The sequence below is a fragment of the Cydia pomonella genome, chromosome 12, assembly GCF_033807575.1.
Source record: "Cydia pomonella isolate Wapato2018A chromosome 12, ilCydPomo1, whole genome shotgun sequence".
In the NCBI taxonomy this organism is placed as follows: domain Eukaryota; kingdom Metazoa; phylum Arthropoda; class Insecta; order Lepidoptera; family Tortricidae; genus Cydia; species Cydia pomonella.
Genome location: NC_084714.1, coordinates 545,448 through 561,953, shown reverse-complemented (window position 1 = coordinate 561,953; position 16,506 = coordinate 545,448). Strand labels below are relative to the sequence as shown.

General features: G+C 38.6%; 1 protein-coding gene across 1 annotated transcript; it reads left to right on the top strand.

The window, feature by feature from the left end:
- The first annotated feature begins 3,116 nt into the window (after positions 1-3,116).
- LOC133523211 (uncharacterized protein K02A2.6-like) lies at positions 3,117-6,527 on the top strand. The gene has a single exon (XM_061858690.1). The coding sequence runs from the start codon at positions 3,281-3,283 to the stop codon at positions 6,380-6,382; it is 3,102 nt and encodes a 1,033-aa protein (XP_061714674.1). The 5' UTR covers positions 3,117-3,280; the 3' UTR covers positions 6,383-6,527.
- The last annotated feature ends 9,979 nt before the right edge of the window (positions 6,528-16,506 follow it).

The window sequence follows — 16,506 nt, the reverse complement described above, 5'->3', positions numbered from 1 at the left end:
CATAAATAGTAAATATATTATTGGCGAACGAATGCACGTAAGTAAATAATTTAATACTAATTTGAAATACAATATTTAAATACTTAGTTTAAATAATCAGACTTATGAAAAAAGTATTAATTAGCGTTAATTAATACTGAATTAAAACTATTTTGAGGTAGAAATGTTCGTTATGAAATGGTAATACTTCAGGTGTAAACAACATTTGGTATTCCGTTTTAATACAAAAACATTATCGTCTTAAGACGTGTGTATTATTAGTATTATTACTATACCTCAAAACGTAAATTCGAAAACGACAACTACAGGATAGTGTAATACGCCCTTATGATACCATGATAGATTTATGGCGGCCATGACACTCACTTGTCAATTGGCAAGTCAAGTTGTCACTTCATTCGGCATCTGACGTCTGTTACTCATAGTATTTTTCAAACAGAAAGGGTAATCAGAAAAGAACAGACGTCATCTCAATACAATTTAGCGAGATTTGGCATTTTAAGATTATAAATTGTAGGAAATGACACCTCTCACCGTACCCAGCATGTTTTAAAAATACCATAGTCCCCAACTGAGCAAGGCTTGTACTATATACATTATAATAGGGTTGTTCCCAATTTTTTGAAACGCTTGTATTACGTTCTATTTTAACTAAAAGTTGCCCTAAAATTCAACTCTTATACTAAAAACGGCTTTAAATATGTTAAATTAACCAAATATATTTTGACAGATGCTTTGGCGCCCAAAACGCTCTTTGAAAATTGTGTGACGTCACAGTTTACGATTTGACACATAACTACATACACACGTAGAAGATACGAACTGTCAACTGACATTTGTCATTTGTTGTTTATCGCCTAACTATCAACAGTGTCAATCTGAGAGTTGTAACGTCATCAGAATCTTCAATGACGTTTCGAGTTTGGTCACATGACGTGTGCCAATAGTACATTACGATACAAGTGCGAAAAATAGGAAATTCGAGTGGCGATAAATTAAAACACGACCGAAGGGAGTGTTTTAAATCGACACGAGTTGCGAATTACCTATTCGCACATGTATCGTACAACGTTTTACAGTACATATGGCCCTTTAAATGTTCGACACAGTAACGTAATATGCTACTTCTCGCACTAGTGCTATAAAGTAGCCCCTTATGTACTGTAAAAGATATTTAAATTCAATACATATTTACAAAAATATGGTCATTACAGGTCCCCTAAAAGTAGTTTAACATGTTCTTATAATCCAAAAGAATTTATTGGGATACAATTCTGCCCTAAGATTTGTAGATGGAAACAACCCTATTGCTTAAAGACGATACATTTGAATGTGATTTTGTACGTATAGTGAATAAATATTTACTTACACATAACAAACATCTAAAAGTCGAAGTATAGGCGACACATTAAACAAAAACCCTTCACTTATGGATTTGGCAGCGTTCAATTAAAGGTATAGAAAATGGAGTGACCGAAACCGGTAAAACGTCCCACTTTGTCGCTTGCCATAAGGTCGACATTTGCTTGTATCTTTATACGAATAACCTGTCAAGGCGTCCTTATGGCAAGCGACAAAGTGGGACGTTTTGCCGGTTTCGATTAAATATTTTGACTTAATTTCTGTATTCCATACAAATACAGTTTTATTATGTTCGTCACCTTCAGTAAGATAATTTTTTTTTTTATTATTCCAAAAAGGTTTGTGATATCTGGTCCGTCATACTGACGTTGACAGATGTCATTGTGACAGTGACATTCCTTAGTAGATTTGATGGAATTTAATTATGAATTAGTGATTTTTTTTTATGTGCTTTCACCGATTACTCACACACCCGTAGTCCGATTAGAGTACCTAATTCTTTTTTGTTTGAAAGGAGTTACATGCAAGGTGGTCCCATTTTACTTTGGTCCCGATCTGATGATGGAATCCATGAGGAATTAAGGGAACTCCTCAATTTTTAACGGCACATGTATGGATGGTGATTTAGGTGTTTTCTTAAGCAACTGGAGCATTTTCTCTCGAAAATCACCAATTTGTAAGAGTGGACCTGATGAGTGATGATGATGATTGTTTTCATGATAATGATTTTTTAAATATATCTACATTACTCCAGCACCGGTGGTAAAAGTAACTCTTTTTCTGTTTGTAAGAAGTTACCTCCAAGTTGTTTCCGTAATATTTTTAGCTCTGATGGAAACCATGAGAAATTGAGGAAACTCCTCAATTTTTAAAGGCACGTGTATGGTGATTTTAGTGTTTTCTAAAGTACTTCAAGCATTTCCTCCCAAAAACCACCCATTTGTGCAACTGTAGCCTAACCACGAGTTTGACCTTACATATTCGCTAACGTCTTCGTAACCAAAGAGACTGAGAGGTGAGGGGTAGGTGTGAGAGATGAAGGTAGAGGGTAGTTGTTACAACCTCATTTCATATCACCTATCTTTTACCATAGAGAACATCATCAACGGCGTTCAGTATGTCATATCTGTCATTTTAATTTTATTGTCAACATATGAATAAACTATTCTATAAATCTTAATGAATATGTAATTTATATCAGTGGCGACGAGGATTAAAACAAAACTCGTTACAAAATGAACAGCGAACAATTTGACAAGTTTCTTACATTGCAAGCTACACAACAGAAGCAAATCTCAGACATATTACAATTGCTGTTATCGCAACAGCAAAACGCAACTGCCGCGGCTCCTACACCAACAACGACAAACGGCACGGAGTCACCTAGTTTTTCGAATACTAACGGTAACAGAAACAATGTTTACAACGGTTTTAAGAGCGACAAATTCAATCCAGACGATACCGCGGTTGAAAAATTTATTGACTATTTCGAAACAAAATGCAAACTTTGGGGCGAGGATGCACGCAACATACAGAAGGAACTACTTTTCACCTGCCTCTCACCGGAGATCTTTCACGAAATAAAGGTTGCACTTACACCACACTTTGAAGACAGTACATACGCGGATGTACGAAATAAACTGATGGACCTATTTAGAATAAAACGCACAAGATATAGAGCATTAACGGACTTTTGGAACTGCATACGTAAAGAAAATGAATCTATGGAACATTACGCTAACAGGCTGAAAGAAACAAGCTGCACAAACTTAAGCATGACAGGAGTAGCAGCCACTCGTCTCAATCTTCCTACTCAGACGTCAGCGGAGATGAAACGGACATCGTTTGTCAAATAAGTAAAACGAACAGCAAGGACAGCAAAAAAATCGATGTTTTCATTAACGACATTCCTTGCACGATGGACTGGGATCCCGGTTCTCTCTATTCGATCATTAGTACGCAATTCTGGGCGCGTATCGGAACTCCTTCCCTCATAAAGGCTCCCAGCTTGCGCGCATATGGAAATACAAGACTCAAACCAAAGGGTCTAACAAACGTTAGCGTACGCATTCAAAATGAGGAAAGACTACTTCCTGTTGTTGTCATGAAGTCAGCAGACCCTATGTTGTTCGGCCTTCAATGGAGCGAAATGTTCCAGATGGATTTTCCAAAACCAGTCTACTCGATCAAGAAAACTCGACAGGAAGCCATTACACTAAAACAAATTCTGGACAAGCATACAACACTCTTCGACGGAAAACTTGGAAAAGTAAAAGATTATCAAGTAAACATACACATCAAGCCCGATGCACAACCGAAACACATCACAGCCAGATCAATTAAATTCTCAATGAAGAAAAACATAGAAGTTGAACTGGATCGTTTGGTTGAAGAAGGAATTATAACCAAAGTAGACCCAAATATGACTCCGATCCAGTGGGCAACACCGACAGTTAACGTGGTGAAAACCAATGGCCAGATCAGAATCTGTGGTGATTTCCGCAGCACACTCAACCCTGTTCTGATAACACACGCACACCCTGTTCCTTTGTTTGATCAACTACGCCAGAGTCTAGCGGAGGGTGAAAAATTTTCAAAAATTGACCTAAAAGATGCGTACCTACAATTTGAAATTGAGCCCGAATCTAAACAGTTCTTGACAATATCGACACACAAAGGATACTACACCTACAACCGAATGCCATTTGGCATTTCCACGGCCCCATCAATATTCCAACATTATCTTGACAAGCTTCTGGAGGGATTGCCAAATGTAGCAGTCTACTTTGATGACATTGCAGTTACAGGAAAAAACGACAAAGACCACCTTGAAACACTACGTACCGTATTTGAAAGACTGGAACAAGCTGGATTAAAAGTCAATTTAAAGAAATGTACCTTTTTACAACCAGAAGTAGAATATCTTGGGCACACAATTGACAAAAATGGAGTACGCCCTACAAAATCAAAGATAGAAGCTATCAGCAAATCTTCCCCACCAACTAATGCCAAGGAGCTACGATCATTCCTTGGATTAGTCAACTTTTATGAGCGATTTATACCACACTTACACAGTGTATGCGCCGATCTTCACACACTAACAGGGAACAGAATGAAATGGCAATGGACCAACAAGGAAGCTGAGGCTTTTGAACGTGCTAAATTAATGATTGTTCATTCTAAATCACTTGTAGCTTTCAATGATAAGTGCCCACTTTACCTAGCCTGTGATGCTTCAGAGAAGGGCGTGGGCGCAGTGCTTTTTCACATGAGGAATAATATTGAACAACCAATTGCTTTCGCATCACGAAAACTCCGACCAGCAGAGTCAAAGTATTCCGTCATAGACCGCGAAGCTCTCGCAATATTTTTTGGGATTAGAAAATTTGACCAATATCTTCGTGGCACTAAATTTACATTAGTCACGGATCATAAGCCCCTGATACACATTTTGGGATCTCAACGAAACTTACCCAAACTCGCCAACAATCGCCTAGTACGATGGGCTTTAATAATTGGTAGTTATGATTACGACATTAAGTATACAAAAGGTTGCAACAATCTCATCGCAGACTATTTATCCAGGATGCCCAATCCAGAGGAATTACCTTCCAAGTCTGAACTCAAGGTCCACAAAATTGTAGCGCGACTGCAAACTGATAGCATTGGCGATCTTGCATTATCTGAAACCGTTATACGAGATGAAACGCGAAAAGATACTACGCTTAAACGAATAACTAACCTTATAAAAACTGGTTGGCGTGAGCATCAATACTCAAACGATGTAAAACCATACGCCCGGAAGCGCGATGAGTTGTCACTAGAAAACAAAATAATCATGTGGCAAGGCCGTATTGTTGTTCCTGACACTCTGAGGAAACCGACCCTAAAATATCTGCATCTTGGGCACCCAGGCATTTCAGCAATGAGAGCACTGGCACGTTTTTACGTTTGGTGGCCAACTATAGAGGAAGATATAGACACACATGTAAAGACTTGCCACAAATGCCAGGAAAATAGGCCTAATACTTCAGATCTACCAATCTTCTCATGGTCCATGCCAGACCAAGCCTGGGAAAGGATTCACGTCGACTTTGCCGGACCATTCGAAGGTTCATATTGGTTGGTTTTGTCAGATGCTTTTTCTAAATGGATTGAAATCAAGCCGATGACCAAAATAACGACAACCAAACTATGTGATGAACTGGATACAATTTTCACTACCTTTGGTCTACCCCAATTTTTAGTGTCTGACAATGGCCCCCAATTCATTTCTAAAGAATTCCAGGATTACTGTGAAAAAAACGGAATTAAACATATCAAATCGTCACCTTATCATCCGCGGACGAATGGATTAGCCGAAAGGCTTGTGAGGACTTTCAAGACCAGAATGTCGTCAAGCACAAAATGCCTCAAGAAACGTTTAGAACATTTCCTTTTCGCTTATCGCATCACACCCCATAGCACAACTGGCAAAGCGCCGGGCCAGCTAATGTTTGGAAGACAACTAAATTGTCTCCTTGACAATGCCAGACCAAGTGCTAAACGTTCATTACAGTATAGACAAATACAAGCGAATGTTAACTCCGCTGACCAGACTCCAAACTATAGACCGGGTGATGCTGTGTATGTGCGAAGCAGGGAACAGCCGCGATGGGAGCCTGCCACGGTCTCTCGACGCACACATCGATATTCTTATGTTATTAACACTCCAGTTGGGGTGGAGAGGAGGTATCACGCAGACCACATACGACCCCGTCTCCCTGACCTAGAAGAAAGCCCAGCTGAGAGAACTCCTATGGTACCAGTTACATCGTCAACACCAGTATTGCAAGCCAATGGATCGACAGTGCCATGCCCAGGGTCAGAAGCTGGAGCGGAATCTCTTGCAGAAGTTGCCCCAGTTTGCTCTCCTCAGAATGAGGCCGGTACGGCCACAGCCGCTACACCTATGGCACCGCGTCGAAGCCGGCGTACCATTAAACCACCTCGTCGACTAATTGATGAGATGGACGTTTAAATCTTTAGGGCGAACGAATGTTACAACCTCATTTCATATCACCTATCTTTTACCATAGAGAACATCATCAACGGCGTTCAGTATGTCATATCTGTCATTTTAATTTTATTGTCAACATATGAATAAACTATTCTATAAATCTTAATGAATATGTGTTTTGGGAGTCTGAGATTCGGGGTTGAGGGTTTGGGGTTTGACGAGTCAGGGTTTGCGAGGTTAGGGGGTTGAGGAGGCGGTGAGTTGATCGGTAGGGGACTGAGGGGTTGGGAGTTGATGGATCGGGGGTTAGGTTAGGAATAACTAGAAATGTTTCTTTCTTTGTTTGTTTGTTTCTTTGTTTTTGTTATATCAAGTAATATAATGTGTCTTGTTTGTGTTTACGAATAAAAATTATTTTGTTCTAAATGGAAAATAAAAAAAATATAAATATCCTTTAAGCAGTTTTCGAAATATTAGTAAAGTTTTTTTTTACTTTATTAAGTACACTTAACCGATATCGTACAATATCATGGGAAACATGTATGCACATTATGGCTTAATGAAAACTTTTCACAATAAAAGAAAACCGACTTCAAAAAGGATATAATCAAATATTCCGTACTGACCGCCACCGACCGACACCACTTCTAATCAAACATATCAGTTGGTATATTGCATGTTGTATATTATTTGCAGTTGGTTGCATTAGGATGCAAGATAATATTTAATTTTATCCTTTTTGAAGTCGGTTTTCTTGTTTTGTAAAAAGTTTTCATTAAGCCATAATGTGCATGCATGTTTCCCACAGCGTTTCCCATGATAGGTATTGTACGATATCCGTTTAGTGTACCTAATAAAGTAAAAAAAAAAAACTTAACACACACATTTTACCACTTTGGAAGTGTCTCTCGCGCAAACTGTTCAGTTTAGAAAAAAATGATACCTATTAGAAACCTCAATATCATTTTTGAAGACCTATCCATAAATACCCCACACGTATGGGTTTGATGAAAAAAAAAATTGTGTTTCAGTTCTAAATATGGGGAACCCCCAAAAAAAATTTTATTTTTTATTTTTGTGTGAACATCTTAATGCGGTTCACAAAATACATCTAATTACCAAGTTTCAACCGTATACTTTTATAGTTTCGGAAGAAAGTCGCTGTGACACGGACGGACAGACAGACAGACATGACGAATCCATAAGGGTTCCGTTTTTTGCTTATTTTATGTCTTTCCCATTGCGGGATAATAGGGATCCAGACAATTGGGAGGCGTGCGTGGAGCTGAAGCCAACACGTAGAGTCCCTTTTGACACTTATGAAATGTAAGGGTTACACCGAGCGGGTGTTGCCCTTGCCCATGTCATCTTAAAATGCACGCAGAGGCAACACCAGCCAGGGTGTAAGGACTATTGAGAGTTCATGAGATCTAAAATGAGCTAGACTAATCGGCTAAATTCTGGGCTATGGGATATCCCATTCCCATTTTATATATGTGACAGTCAGACAGAAAAGGATTAAATATAAATGGGACATTTCTCAGTAATCTCCGCTTTGCTGATGACATAATACTATTTTCTGAAACAGCATCGCAATTACAAAGAATGATTAATGACCTTAATGAGGCAAGCAGTAAGATCGGCTTAGAATTAAATATTACCAAGACCAAAGTACTAACGAACCACCATAAAATACCAATAAGTGTTAACAACAACACACTAGAATACGTTCAAAGCTATGTTTACTTAGGCCAACAGATGTCATTCTCTGCGACAAGAATCGAAGAGGAGGTCAAAAGAAGGGTTAACATAACATGGAATAAATTTTGGAGCAATAGAGAAACCCTAAAATCAAAGCTCCCTATGAAGCTCAAGAAAAAAGTTATCGATTCTTGTTTACTACCTTGTCTGACGTACGGCTGCCAAAGGTGGATCTATAATAAAAAAAATAAAAATAAAATACAAGTAAGTCAGAGAGCAATGGAACGGAGTGTACTAAATATAAGATTAAAACACAGAAAAAGAAACACTGAAATAAGAAAAACCACTAAAATAATAGATGCTTTGGAACACTCTCAAAAACTAAAATGGAAATGGGCCGGTCATATAGCACGCATGGACAAAGAAAAATGGACAAAGCGAATAACTACTTGGCAAGGACCAGCAAATAAAAAGAAAAGAGGTAAACCGAGGGAAAAATGGATCGACGATATTATAAGAAAAGCCGGCAAAGACTGGATCACACAAGCACAGGATAGACAGGCGTGAAGCAAAATGGAGGAGGCCTTTACCCGTTGAGGGGTCCATATTGAAAAAAAAAAAACAGTAAATAATTTTAATAATTCAATTTAGTAATTTCGAATTTTTGATCATATCTGCTTCGACATAATTATTATAGTGATAGAAAAAAATAATTTATATAATACATATATGTAGTTAATGAAACTTGATTTCTGCATGGAACTGATTTTTTTTTTAATTAATTAATCATAAGTAGACTATATTTTATTTAAATAATCAATGTTGGAATCTTAATAATTAATGCATGTTGAATATGTACTTAGATTAGTTATTCATTGTGGAAATAAAAGGCTTATTATTATTATTATTATTATTTGTATCTCCGTTACAAACTCTCGGGTTTTTAAGCCCGGTCATTTATAAGGCGTGCGTGGGGATATAGATCCAACACGTAGAGGCCGTTTGGAGAGCTTTGATGTCATGTAGAACGCCTGCTGGAACCCATTCATGTGTACATAAATAGATACCCATAAACCGGTTTCACCAGGCATTGGAGGCTATTGCAGAAAAATAGAAAGAGTCCTGGTCTATGGTTTGAATTTGGGTGGAAAATAAGACTGGGCTATTGCTAAGAGTTCCGGACACCTGCCATAACATTGTGATATACAGTGTTATCAAGGCAGGCGGTGACTCGCCACTCGCTAGATGGGCACCTGATGCGCCATCGTAAAGACGGCCAGGCGCAACACCGGCGTGAGCGGCAGTTACTCGCGGCGTTATGCCCTTTAACACTTCCACCCCTGGAGCGTATACTCTAACGTCTCCCCTCTGGACGGCCAATTAAGGCAAGCCAGAGCAGAGAGTCCTACAGGTCCCCTTGGGGTTCCACTCCGACCGACGAAGACACGCCGGAGACGGAGACCCTGACCGACTCTCTGGAGTACTCGGGTCCGTGGGGTCGTTACTCCCCAACAGCTCGCCACAAGCTGCCCTGCGGGCTTATTATTATTATTATTATTATATGTGACAGTCCATATCAAAAGGGACCTTAAGGCGGTCGGCGCTTACGCCATTATTAGCGGCGCGCCAATACTAATGCAGAGGGCCTACCGCGAACCACGTTCGACGTGTTTCCTCTTTGTCGCTCTCGTAAATTCGTACGTAAATGTGACAGGGAGGCAACACGTCGAACGTGGTTCGCGGTAGGCCCTCAGTACTATGCAGCAACGCGACGTAAGCGCCGACCGCGTTAAGGTGCCTTTTGATGTGGACCGTCACATATTTGAACAATTTTGATTTTGGGTAACAGCGTGACACCCACAATCTCCGCACCGGGTGCCACTCATGCTAGCTACGCCACTGGGTTCGACTGTGTGTTTTTATGTACCTACAGAAAATTATTATATTCATTGCCGCCGTGTAAGGCAATCCAACGTACGTACGTACTCGAACATTAAGTATATATATCACTACCAGGGATGTACATGTAAATACAAAATACAAGATACTAGATAGTCAAGTATCTAAGATATCAGATATGGAAGGTGGAGGTAAAGAATGGAATCTCCATGTATCAAAAAGTGTCATAAAAAAACCTTAAATAGGTGGCGCTACAATACCTAGAATACTTGAAAAAAAAAACAAATTATAGACAGCGCGCTTCACTGCGTCAATAACGCCTAGGTTCTTAGCTACTCTGGAGAGATTTGGAACAATTATTTATAGCTGACAGCTGGACACTTTTGCAACAGCTCTATATTCTGTTTTTTTATTCCGTAGACTAAAATGACATTTCATGTGGTACTGACTTTCATGTCATGTCTTACATATGAAACGTCATTTTAGTCTATCTACGGAATAAAAAAACAGACCTTACCATAAGAGATTTCCCTCCTTTTAATTCCACACTCCATATATAAGACATTGACGTATTAAAAGAAGAGGACGCCCAATGCCCAATGCCAATGCCAAAGAAATGTGTCAAAATATATAGAGCTGTTTGACATTATGCAATGCGCTCTGGTAGATGCTAATAACGCTTCTTTATAATTTTAGTCAAGAGAAGTATTTCATACAAAAGTAAACTTAATGAAATACAGTTTAAGTGTCAAATTTTCAAACGGACATTTTAAAACATTGAATACTTTATGGTTAAATGACGTTTTCGTAAGTTGATCATTGTATAAACGTCAAAATGAATAGCGAGTGAATGGGAATCGGGTTGTATGGAGCCGCCGCTACTGCAAAATACATTTGTCTAAGTTATGATAACTGGATATATTTTCATGTTTCTAAATTAACTTCGGTGCTTTTAGTGTCCTTGTTGCTACCGAACTTTTATTAAGTACTGAGTTATTACATGGTCTTTTTAAATACCTGTTATTTAAAATTTCTTCATATTATTAAACGGCAATCTTTTAAAGGGCCGGCAGCCGCAGGTGTTCAGAAAAACCATAAAACATCAAAGTGTTTGCCAAAACACGGTGTCTTTATTTTGTTTACTTTAGGAGTTCCTTCGGGCTCCACCATCAGACCAGCTTCATAGCACCATAATATTGCACAGTCACCAAGTCCACCAGATACTACCAAATACCAGGCCAAATCGAACGTCAGGAAGTGGTAGTAAATCGACTCGCAAGATTGACCTAACGACAACTTCAAACTTCATTCTAATTCTAAATAACATGTTATTCCACTAAAACCTTATTTAGAATAACTCCATTCATGGAATATTCCGTTCCGTCTTTTATTCTTCATTTAAAATAAAAATTGCATGATTTATTCCATTTCATGTAATTTTAAAATAATAAGGAATGGATTTATTCTTATTCCATTGTGTTAGAATAAGAATAAAATTTCTGTTTTTATTCTTATTCTTATTCGAATTGATTTTTGCCCAACACTGCTCGCAACATGGTTTTTGCATCCGACTTAATGATTAAAGCTCGCCGTGACTTGAGGGACGATTGCCAAGAATTATGGGCTTCTTCTGGACGCCATGTTGGAAAACACTATGGAATCATATAACCAATTATACCTCATAAACCGTGGTTCTTCCGTTTTCATTCTGCTAGTAAATAGGCTACGTCTACACTCTGCCGTCTCCGATTGGGTCACGTCTGCACTCCTGTATTCCTCGCAAAAATTAGCTCTTTATGCGAGTGCTGTTTTGACGAAGGAACTTCGGATCACAATTTCTTTTCTTGCAACAGACTTAACCGCTCGTTATACGATGTATTACCGAATAATATCCAGCGGCCTATCAATTTTCAAACGCTTCTAGTTCTCATGGATCCTCCCATCACTGGAATTCTTCTTAAACAAGGTGAGGGGGTGAGTAAGGTTGCCAGAGCTTAACGAGGGAAGCATACGGGCCGCCTGATGGTAAGCAGTCTCTGTAGCCTATGTACGCCTGCAACTCCAGAGGAGTTACATGCGCGTTGCCGACCCTAACAACCCTCCCTCCCCTCTTTGAGCTCTGGCATGGCAACCTTACTCACCGGCAGGAACACAACACTATGAGTAGAGTCTAGTGTTATTTGGCTGCGGTTTTCTGTAAGGTGGAGGTACTTCCCCAGTTGGGCTCTGCTCTAGATCTGGAATGACATCCGCTGTGCTGTGCCTTACCACACTAAGCGAGATGATATTCACAATACCCATACCTCTCTTGTGGATGTAGTTTAAGGACGTACCCGGGTCCATTGTCTTTTTGATCTACATTTATTTTTGGAGCTTTCTTTTTTCGCAGTGTAATGTAAACGTACAGTTAGTAACAGGTTAGACATCGACTTTATTACAACAATTCTGTGATTGTTGTTATGTTTTTTACGTGAATGAATGTTTTCAATACATTAGATGCTATTATATAATTGTTATGGTTTATTCCCCTTCGCATGTTAATGTCTTTAAAAAGTTTCAGTTGTTTTGCAAATAGTAAATACATCTTCAGACGCATAAAAAAGCCCACCCATGTACAACAACAAAAAAACGTGTCAGCAACGCGTATGTGACACCCTGGTGTTTCAGGACCTCATTAGCTACGGTGAACGCTTGCCACCAGGTGAGCCGTATGCCTGTTTGCCACCAACATGGTATTAAAAAAAAATCTAATGTAGACTCCATAGATTTTTGTTCCGTGACAACCGTTAATTTGTATCAACAAAATGAATTATTAAATTTTTATTTCTGTTAAATTATCAATAGAACTCACTGAAAGAAATATATGCCATCCTTTTTTAGGGTCCGTCCGTCCGTCTGTCACCAGGCTCATGAACCGTGATAGTTAGCGAGCTGAAATTCTACAGATTAAGTATGTATTTCTGTTGCCGCTATAACAACAAATATTAAAAACAGAATATAATAAATATTTATTTCCAATCTCGAGGTTCTCATCCAATCACCGAAGTTAAGCAACGTCGGGCGTGGTCAGTACTTGGATGGGTGACCGTGTTTATAGATAATGGTACGTAACCCTTCCTGTGCGAGTCCGACTCGCACGTGGCCAGTTTTTTCTTGTTGTTTTGCTAATAAGCGCATTTTTAGGGTTCCGTAGTCAACTGGGAACCCTTATAGTTTCGCCATGTCCGTCTGTCTGTCTGTCTGTCTGCCTGTCCGAGGCTTTGCTCCATGGTCGTTAGTGCTAGAAAGCTGAAATTCGGCATTAATATATATATATATATAAAGCCTACAAAGTAGTACAATAAAATCTAAAAATTTAATTTTTTTGAGGGTACCTCCCCTACACGTAAAGTGGGGGTGAATTTTTTTTTCTGCTTCAACCCTACAGTGTGGGGTATCGTTGGAAAGGGCTTTCAAAACTAATAGGGGTCTTCAACAAACATTTTTTGATAAAGTGAATATATTCGGAGATAATCGCTCCGAAACAAAAAAAAATTTGTCCCCCCACCCCCTAACTTTTGAACCATAGGTCCAAAAAATATGAAAAAAATCGTGGAAGTAGAGCTTAAGAAAGACTTTAAATGAAAACTATAGCGGATATGATAAGTTTAGCTGTTTTTGAGTTATCGCAAAAAGTTTCCCCTTCATAGTAAAAAGACTTTAATTAGGTAGGTACTGATTATGCAAATTTGCCTATTTGTTTAACTCGCGTTTCATCCCTTGGTTAACAATTTACTATACTTTAAGCTCCAGTTTAGCTTATTGTGACGGAAGAGTAACTACGGAACCCTACACTGAGCATGGCCCGACATGCTCTTGGCCGGTTTTTTTTACAGAACATTTCGTCATGTTTGACAGTTGTCGTGTCGACCGCCGAAATGAGACTGGGAGCAAAACTCGTGCTCGAGCCGTTCGAGCATTACTTTTGTGGGGCCATTTTTTCCGGCTGATAGTGAATCCAGTTAATTATACTTACATCAATGATACAATTTAAGATACCTACCTCTGGAAATGGTATTTGAAATACTAGATAGGTATCTTCTAAATACTTTTTAAGATAAAATACTTTTTGAAACAAAAGTCCGTTTTAAACCGACATATCACGCTTTACGCAGTCTATTATGGGTTAAAGCGGAGCAATGGCGTCCTACGTTGCGCTAGCCTAATCAGCACTGTCGCTGTCGCCACTGTCCATTCGTTACACATGCCCTAGCTACCGCAAGCGTTTTTGCTTGAGTAGCGTGGTCTCAGATCATAAGCGCGGTGATATTAGGAAGTTGAGCTATCTCCAGTACACTTTCGTTGGTACCCAGTAACCCTGTCTTTCCACGTTATGTTTATGTTTAGTATACCATACGTACCTACTCACTACGTACCTAGGCAGCGCACGTGGCAGGTGTAAATTCCGTCTTTGTTCCTGGGGGCCTACCGCGAAAATCGAAATTCGCAAAATGCGGGGATCTTTCTCTTTTTATATAGCGTACGACGTCCAGTTTTCAGCCCCCTACAAGAGTATGCTCAAGGCACAAGTTTGGTAGACAGTCATTTTAGTATTTTTCGTAAAGTGTTTGTTATTCCATACTCTTGCACATGGCTACGTCCAAGAGTATGGAAAGAGCAAGGGCTCTTCGACAGGCTTCTTATGATGATTTGATGAAGTATTCAGTATTCACCGCCATTATGGACAAAATTCAGCTGCGACCCAGTTACACTTGAGGGCCTACCGTGCGGGCGCTAGGGCTAATAACTCTTAAGTTAGAAATAGGTCTTTTTTACCTTTTATTTTACATACGGTTTTTACGTAGTAGTCCCCTATTACGGTAGGTACGTGGAAGGTACCCTAAAAAGGGCAGCCAAATTAAGCCTACCAAAAATAAACGAAGTATTAACACGTTGGCTGCCCACCATACTTCACCGAAAGTGTTCCTCCCACGCCCCATACAATTTTCGTGTTCCCAGCATCGGACTATTACTGAGGTTAATAAAGATGTAAGTAACAAGCTTTCGATTCCACCGGTGATGGTCATAGCGACACAGCCAGAGAGCTGGCCAGAGAAGATTACGTGATCCCACCGGTGATGTTTATGGCAGCCAACGTGTTAAAGATTAGCCTTCCTGGCTTTGCAGTGGTAATCTACATTAGGCTATATTGGTGGGCATATAAGTGAAACATCGACATAGGTACAACGCCTTGTAATATATTTATAATAAATATGAAATACATAGTTATTAAGTAAATTTTATGTAATGACACATACATTTATACAAATTTATAATAAAATCATTTCTCATTGGTTCCTCATTTTCTACATAATTAGGCGTAGGCCGCTGTCTTTTTAATTCCATTGTATGAAATCCAAAATCAACAATAATCTTTTCATCACACTTGCTCGAAAAAGATCTTATTTCATGCAGGTGTGCTGAAGGACAAAGGCCTACTTTGTTGCCGCGGGATTTATGGATTGTGAAAAAAAATCTATAACTCTCTAGGGAGTTATAGCTTTTTTCTTTAATTATGTCACTTATTCATACAAACCAAGTAGCATAAATGAGTTTTACTTTTAAAATACTGACGTTTATAATTTAATTTAATTTGATTATTTTAACATCCGATTAAAATATTTTTACTTAATTTTCAATCGTGGCTGAATGCCGAATAGGTCTGTGCCTTCGATGCCTCACCTTCCAAGAAATCGGACGAATGTATGATATGTCACCGTATTTAAGAATTATTTCGCTTAAAATTTTGTTTTTTTTCTTCGCAAGTGTGATGAAAAACATTAAGTAAGGGTAAGAATATTGCAAACTCGAAACATACAAAAGACAGCGAACTACGCCTAATTATGTAGAAAAGGAGGTAAAATGTTTTTTTTTGTCACTGCACCGACCTTGACCCATTTCAGATTTGCCCTATGGTAGACTGGTAAGATGCCCGTAATTTGACTGTATTTAAAATAAATTATTTCACACCATGCATGAAATAAAGCACCAGATAATTATTATAAAAACATAGGTAGCTTTCCGGTGCAGACAGACAGACGGACATGGCGATACTATAAGGGTTTCTAGTTGACTACGGAACCCTAAAAAGGTATATAACAGGTACAAATTGTAAAGTAAAATTTTATTTTTAAAAATCAGATAAAACTACATAAATTTTGTGGGTCACACTAGGCTAAGCCTGTCCCGTGACTCCACGTTTGCGTATTCTGTTAGAAGCGACTTTCACATATATTTCACCTAATGGACAACTTTACAGTAATACATTTAACACAAACTTAACATTAAGTACAATTAATTAAGAAATTCGCTTATAAATGTGAAAATAAGATGTCAGACTTTCGTAGGTTCAAAATTAATTAGAGGTATAAATTTCTTATTGACAGAGTAAGAATGATTATGTTGCAAGTATCTCATACCTAGGTTAAAAGCACAAAAAATATGTTTTTAAGTATTTTTTTTTTTTCAATTTTAAAGTTTGAGTAAATTAGTAACTCAAAAATTGG

Bases quoted from the DNA above. Each gene is read 5' to 3' on its own strand.
- LOC133523211 (XM_061858690.1), top strand. From the start codon at position 3,281: ATGGACTGGGATCCCGGTTCTCTCTATTCGATCATTAGTACGCAATTC.